This window comes from Andrographis paniculata, unplaced genomic scaffold, assembly GCF_009805555.1.
Source record: "Andrographis paniculata isolate CXL003 unplaced genomic scaffold, ASM980555v1 Contig51END, whole genome shotgun sequence".
Lineage (NCBI taxonomy): Eukaryota > Viridiplantae > Streptophyta > Magnoliopsida > Lamiales > Acanthaceae > Andrographis > Andrographis paniculata.
The window spans coordinates 3283579-3291088 of NW_026137586.1; the positions used below are offsets into that span (position 1 = coordinate 3283579).

The 7510-nt window shown below is 34.3% G+C and overlaps 1 protein-coding gene across 1 annotated transcript; it reads left to right on the forward strand.

The window, feature by feature from the left end:
* The first annotated feature begins 5541 nt into the window (after positions 1–5541).
* Positions 5542–6552, forward strand: LOC127253896 (ylmG homolog protein 1-2, chloroplastic-like). The gene has a single exon (XM_051278700.1). It carries the CDS (start codon positions 5647–5649, stop codon positions 6322–6324), a length of 678 nt encoding a protein of 225 aa, XP_051134657.1. The 5' UTR covers positions 5542–5646; the 3' UTR covers positions 6325–6552.
* The last annotated feature ends 958 nt before the right edge of the window (positions 6553–7510 follow it).

Sequence of the window (7510 nt, forward strand, 5' to 3'; positions counted from 1 at the left end):
TGTAAATTTGCTCATTTTTATACGCTTTAATTTTAATTATTTTTCTTCGAAAGTATATTAATTATATTACCTTAAGTAACCATTCAATTACAAAACAAGAAAAAGAAAAAAAAAGTAAATATTAAAAAAGCAAATAAATATTAACGTTTAAGATGGACACAAAGAGCATATGATTATTGTGCCATAGAGAAAACAAATTGCCTATGTTAAAGAGGACATGCTTGACACGTGAGAGCCATGTCTTCAGGGTGTGTTTGTTTGGAGGATTTGCGTAGATTTATATTGTTTAGACAATTTTTTCATTTCAAAAATATTAAATAAAACACCTATTTGTTATTTTTATATTATACTAAAAATTAATTTTACATTCAAAACATCACATCAATACATATTTATATCACATCTTATAACTATTTAAATTCAAATTTTTTACTATTCAAATTCCACTTCAAAATCCAAACTCCCAAACTCACACACCCTAAGAGAATTTTTTTTCTTTTTAAATTTATCATTCTATTTGTTCTAAAATATAGCTTAAAATAAATAAATTGTTCTCGAGTTCACCTAGATTTTGTTTGTTTTAAGCTCATTAAAAAATTGTTTGCTAAACTAAACAAATCAAATATGAACATTAATTTTAGCTTGTTATATTCACGAACAAAATAATATTTGTCATGAACATTCGATAATATTTGCTAAAAAATTAAATTTGTTTATGTAATAATAATATATATAATGGTGAGTGTGTGTGTATATATATATGTATAATAGGTGGGTGGAGTGTATAACAATATATATGTGTAATGATGATAGTAGTGTGTGTGAAGTGACGTGTGTTTGTGAGTATATATATATATATGTATGGATGTAAATAAACTGAGAGATAGAGCAGATACTGAAGTTTGGGTGGAATGAGATCACTTATGTCTGTGTGGATATATTTAGTATTATATGTAAGTGTATAATATATAGTATATTTAATTAACAGAGAGAGACCAGCGAGAGAGAGACTCAGGGAAAGAGAGAATATTGTAGTAGTCTTTTACACCATTTATATAGGAACTTGGAAGCTAATTAAGTGGCTACAAAAGTGCCAACAAAGCATTACATATACTATATCAAAGCATCCACATTAATGACACATATGGACTACGTCGTTATTATGTATATAACACTCCCCCTTGGATGCTTTATACAAAGAATGTGTCTCATTAAAACCTTACTATGAAAAAAACCATGTGGGAAAAAAAATCATAGTAAAGGAAAAAGAGTTCTTATATTAATGCACTCCCCCTATTTTGGACTTTATTTGATAATTCCTTGCACCAGTTTGTTGAATGTTGCAGTCGGTAGCGCCTTCGTAAATAAATTTGCAAAATTTTTCATATGATTGAATTTGTTGCACATTAATTTCACCATTTTTCTGAAGATCATGAGTGAAAGAATTTTGGAGATATGTGCTCTGTCCGATTGCCTTTAATATATCCTCCTTTTAATTGAGCTATACAATCTGCATTATCTTCAAATAATATTGTATGAGGTAATATATCATCGGTAATCAAGCCACAATTTTTCCGAATATGGTGAGTCATGGACCTCAACCAAACGCATTCACGATTGGCTTCGTGAATTGTTAAAACCTCAGCATGGTTTGAAGAAGTAGTTGTTATCGTCTACTTAGCAGATCTCCAAGAGATCGCAGTTCCACCACAAGTAAATAAATAGCCAGTTTGCGATTTTGCTTTGTGTGAATTAGAAAAATAACCAGCATCAACATAACCGATTAATTCATTTCGAGATTCACTCGAATAAAATAGACCGAGGTTTTAAGTCCTCTAAAGATAACGAAAAATGTGCTTGATACCATTCCAATGGCGCTTTGTGGGGGATGCGCTAAACCTGGCCAATAGATTTACTAAAAAGATATATCTAGTCTGGTACGATTTTCAAGGTACATTAATGCGCCAATAGCGCTGAGATATGGTACATCGGGGCCAAGTATCTCTTCATTTTCTTCTCTTGGCCTAAATGGATCTTTACTGGGATCAAGGGATCTGACCACCATTGGTGTACTCAGAGAATGAGATTTATCCTATAAAATTACTTTAATACATTTTGGGTATATGTGGACTGATGAATAAATATTCCATTATTCACATGATCCACTTGTAATCCCAGACAATATTTTGTCTTTCCAAAATCTTTGATCTCAAATTCTTTCTTTAGATATTCAACTGCAATTTGGATCTCTTCAGGAGTTCCAATTAAATTGAGATCATCAACATATGTTGCAATAATGACAAAATTTGATCCATTTTTCTTTATAAAGACACATGGGCATATTGGATCATTAGTATAACATTCTTTTATTAAACAGTAACTCAGACGGTTATACCACATTCACCCTAATTGTTTAAGTTCATACAATGACTTTTTAAATTTGATGGAATATGATTCATTTGGGTTTAATTTGTATGCTTTAGGCATATTGAATCCCTCATGAACTTTCATATAAATATCAGTATCCAATGAGCCATAAAGATATGCAGTAACTACGCCTAAAAGACGCATTTCGAGCTTTTCTCGCACTGCTAGGCTCACAAGGTATCTAAATATTATTCCATCAACAACTGGAGAGTATGTTTCATCAAAATCTACTCAAGGTCTTTGTGAGAATCCCTGAGCCACAAGACGGACTTTATATCTCATAATTTTATTATGTTTATTTCTTTTTCGTACAAACACCCATTTGTATCCAACGTGTTTTATACCATCTGGTGTTTGAACAATTGGTCTGCAGACTTCTCTTTTGTTTAATGAGTTAAGCTCTGATTGAATCGCATTTTCTCATTTTGGCCAGTCATTTCTTTGCCAACATTCATGAACCGATTTTGGCTCTAGATTCTCATTTTCTTCCATTATATCAAGTGTTAAACTGTATGCGAAGGCATTATCAATAATTGCTTCTTTACGGTTTCAATATATTTTTGAAGTAACATAGTTAATTGAGTTTTCAATAATCTCATCATGTTCTTCAAGATCGTGCTCTTCTATAGCAATTATTTCAGGGTTGACTTCCTCGTTAGATTGAGGTTTATCAATGTCATTCCTGATATTCTCATTAATTCCTCTTCTCTTTCGGGGATGTTTGTCTTTGGAACCAAATGGTCTACCACGCTTCAAGTGTGTTGCTGATTCATTAGCACTTCCAATTTGTCCATCAGGGACAATTATTTTAGCCAGAGCATTACAACTTGGATATATGATCGAGTGACTTTGTTCGAGTCATTGAATGCATCTGGTAGCTGATTTGCAATATTTTGCAAATGTATAATGCGTTGAACTTCTAGTTCACACTATTTTGTACGATGATCACAAAAATTTAATGGGATTTTCCAATTAACATCCCTTTTCGGTTCATTTTTGTTTCCCCCTAATGTCGGAAAATATGATTCGTCAAAATGACAATCTGCAAATCTTGCAGTAAATAAATTACCCGTCATAGGTTCAAGATATTTTATAATTGACGGCGATTCATATCCGACATAAATGCCCAATCTACGTTGAAGACCCATTTTTGTACGTTTGGGGGGTGAAATAGGAACATAAACAGCACACCCAAAAATACGTAGATGAGATATATTTGGTTCGTGACCAAATACTAATTGCATAGGGGAATAGCTATGATAGCTTGTCGGCCTCATTCATATAAGTGTTCCTGCATGTAAGATTGCATGCCCTCAAGCTGAAACGGGCAACATAGACCTCATCAATAATGGTCTAGAAATCAATTGCAATATTTTAATAAGTGATTCTGCCAGACCATTTTGTGTATTAACATGAGCAACTGGGTGCGTTACATTAATTTCAATCAACATGCAATAATCATCAAATGCATTCGATGTATATTCACCAGCATTATCCAGACGTATAGTCTTAATTGGATTATCGGGAAATTGTGCCCGTAATTTAATAATTTGGGCAAACAATCTCGCAAATGCCATATTGCGAGTAGATAATAAACAGACATGGGACCATCTCGTAGATGCATCAATAAGCACCATAAAATATTTAAATGGCCCACACGGTGAGTTTATTGGTCCACATATATCCCCGTGTATTCTTTCCAAAGATGTAGGTGATTCAATACCTATTTTAGCTGGCGATGGTCTAATAATCAATTTTTCCTGAGTGCAGGCAACACAGGTTAACTCATTTGAGTTCAACACTTTTAGACCTTTTAATGAATGGCCATGCGAATTCTCAATTATTCGCCTCATCATTAATCTGTCAAGATGCCCAAGGCGATCATGCCATATTTGAAAATCGGTAGTCTTTTGATCTACCGTAAGGTGTGTTTTAACAACACTTAATCTGGCAGAATATAAACCAGTAGAGAGTGAGGGTAATCTTTCAATGATGCATTTCTTTTTATCAATGATATTGGTGATCAATAAAAATTCACCATCGGTATCACTCATAGTTTCAATGTGATAACCATTTCTCCGAATGTCTTGAAAGCTCAGTAAATTTTTTCGAGCTTTAGTGGCCAACAGTGCATACTGTATCACAATTTTCGTCCCCGCGGGGAAAAGTATAATGGCTTCTCCAGAGCCTTCAATTAATTTTGCACTGCCACTTATTATATTGACATTCATCTTTTTCCTTTTCAAATGAGAGAAATATTTTTTATGTTTTGATATAGTATGTGTCATTGCACTGTCAATGAAACACATATTTGCATCATTTTGATTGACATCCATTTAACCAAAAATAGGCAAAAGTCTTCGTGTTGATAACGTGTTATGTAATAATAATATAATATAATGGTGAGTGTGTGTATATATATATGTATAATAGGTGGTGGATTGTATAACAATATATATATATGTGTAGTGATGATAGTAGTGTATGAAGTGACGCATGTTTGTGAGTATATATGTGTATGGATGTAAATAAATTGAGAGATAGCAGAGAATGAAGTTTGGGTGGAATGAGATCAATTATGTCTGTGTGGATATATTTAATATTATATGTAATTATATAATATATAGTATATTTAATGAACAGAGATACCAACGAGAAAGACTGAGGGAAAGAGAGAATATTGTAGTGCATTTAATTCTAGTATTTTACACCATTTATATAGAAACTTGAAAACTAATTAAATGGCTACAAAAGTGCCAACAAAGCATTACGATATACTATATCAAAGTATCCACATTATGGCACAGGGACTACGTCGTTATTATATATATAACAAAATTAATATTATTTATTTAATATATATCTATATTTATATTTAAATACAACTAAAATATTAAAAAAAAAATCTTAACCAGTCAAATAGAACCGAATACTCAAATTAATAAATAAATTAATTAATTAACAAATCAAATTCAAATAAAAATAATGCTTAGCTCAAATAAAAATTTCAATTTTGTAGCCATTAACAAACAAAAAAAATAGTCCAAACTTGAATCCTTAATGGATTGAGCTTAAACATGAAATGAAATGTATATCACAGCTCTACTCTGAGCCCACAAGCAGAGTTAGAGAGAGAGAGAGAGAGAGTCAAATTCATTTGTGTTAAGTGATAGAGAGAATCATCCATCCACCCAATAACCAACCACCCAACCTATACCTATGGCCTCCTCTCTCATGGCTGCCCAAGCCGCCGTCTTTCTCCGCGGCCGTCCCCCCGCCTTCGCCCCTCCCATCACCTCCTCCTCCGCTGCTCCTCTCTCACTCCCCCCCTCATCCACTCCCCGCCTTACCCTCAAACCCCGAATTTCGAGGATTTCAGCGTCCCTCTCGCCGGTGGTCATGACCAAATCGGAGAACAATAATCCAAACCAAGCGCCGCCGGATATACTCTCGGGAGGGTCAACGCGGACGGTGACTACCATATTCGCCCTAGCTCTCTCCCTCGCGAGATTCGTGACGCACAGGGCCATAACCCTGACCGTGCAATTGAAGGAACCTCTGCTCAAGTCCGCCGGGCCAGCGTTCTTCGCGGCGATGAGAGACGTACCTTCGGGGTCGCTCAACACGCCGTTCACAGTGGTGGCGGCGGGGATGGCCAAGTGGCTGGACTTGTACAGCGGGGTTTTGATGGTTAGGGTTTTGCTGAGTTGGTTTCCGAACATACCTTGGGATAGGCAGCCGTTGTCAGCGATTAGGGATTTGTGTGATCCGTATTTGAACCTCTTCAGGAACATAATTCCTCCAATTTTCGATACCCTAGATGTCAGCCCTCTCCTCGCATTTGCTGTCTTGGGAACGCTCGCCACCATTCTCAACAACAGCAGGGCCGCCTCTTGAGGCAATCAGTTGGTAGGATGCTTATATTTGTTGAATTATGTGAGGATTCATGATGGATGGCTTGCTTGCTTGTTTTGATCGATCTAGTTTTGCACTAAAGAATTTGTTCTTGGGGTACTTCTGATGAGGGAACTATTTTTTTGTTGACATAGTTACGCTGAATAATATTAATATGAATTTCCACATTGCTTGAAAGTGATGAACCTATGTGGAATTCTTTTACCTTGATTCTTGCTTATATGTATGATATGTATGAGTTTTTTGGTGTTTTTTTTGTTTGGTTTGGTCACGGATGTTGATCTGTGGCGTGGTATTAGTTATGACGCTTAGTTTACTGCCTTGTGTAAAAATGCAGTGCCTTGGTTTGATGTTTCCATGGCTGGATATTTGAAATTTTGGGGAGTGTTTGGTTTGTTTTGGGATGAATGCTTTGAATGAAAAATAGACAATGTGATGTTTTGAATAGAAAATAGATTTTGGAGGGTGATGTTTAAATGAAAATTGACATTAGATGTAATGCTTTCTTTATTGGAAAAATATCTTACTAGAGAATACAGGGTACAAATACAAGGTTGAAGGTACAAACAAACAGAGGATTTGTTTACAAATTGTGTTTGTGTTTTGGTTTCAGTTTTTGGGTAAAATAATTGTGGGATGTAATATTTTGTATGGAAAATTGTTATATTTGTGGAAAATGAAGCTGAAAAAAATAACTAAAAGTAAACAAGGAAGGCCATACAAACACACTCCAATAGGTTCAGATGTGATGCATCATCATTTTGTGGTGTGATATCAATTTGATGCTTGAGTTGTGTGTGGTATGTGGAAATTCATTTCATTTGGGCCAATGCTTTAGTTTTGTTGTTGTTGGGTTGTGAAAATGTGATTTAAAGTAAAGGGGTGTGGATTTTTGGTTATTCATCATCAGATCAGATGGGTGTGTTTGTTTGGGACATTAGATTTTAAATACATTATTCCTCTTATTTTTTTTTCTAAAAAATATTAAATCAAACGTCTATTTTTTATATTATACTAAAAATCAATTTTACATTTAAAATATTACATCAATACCTATTTATATCATATCATATAACTATTCAAATTCAAAATTTTTACTATTCAAATCTCAACTTAGAATCCGAACCCCCCCAACAAACACACCAACTAAGTTCGTTTTTGTTTCTTT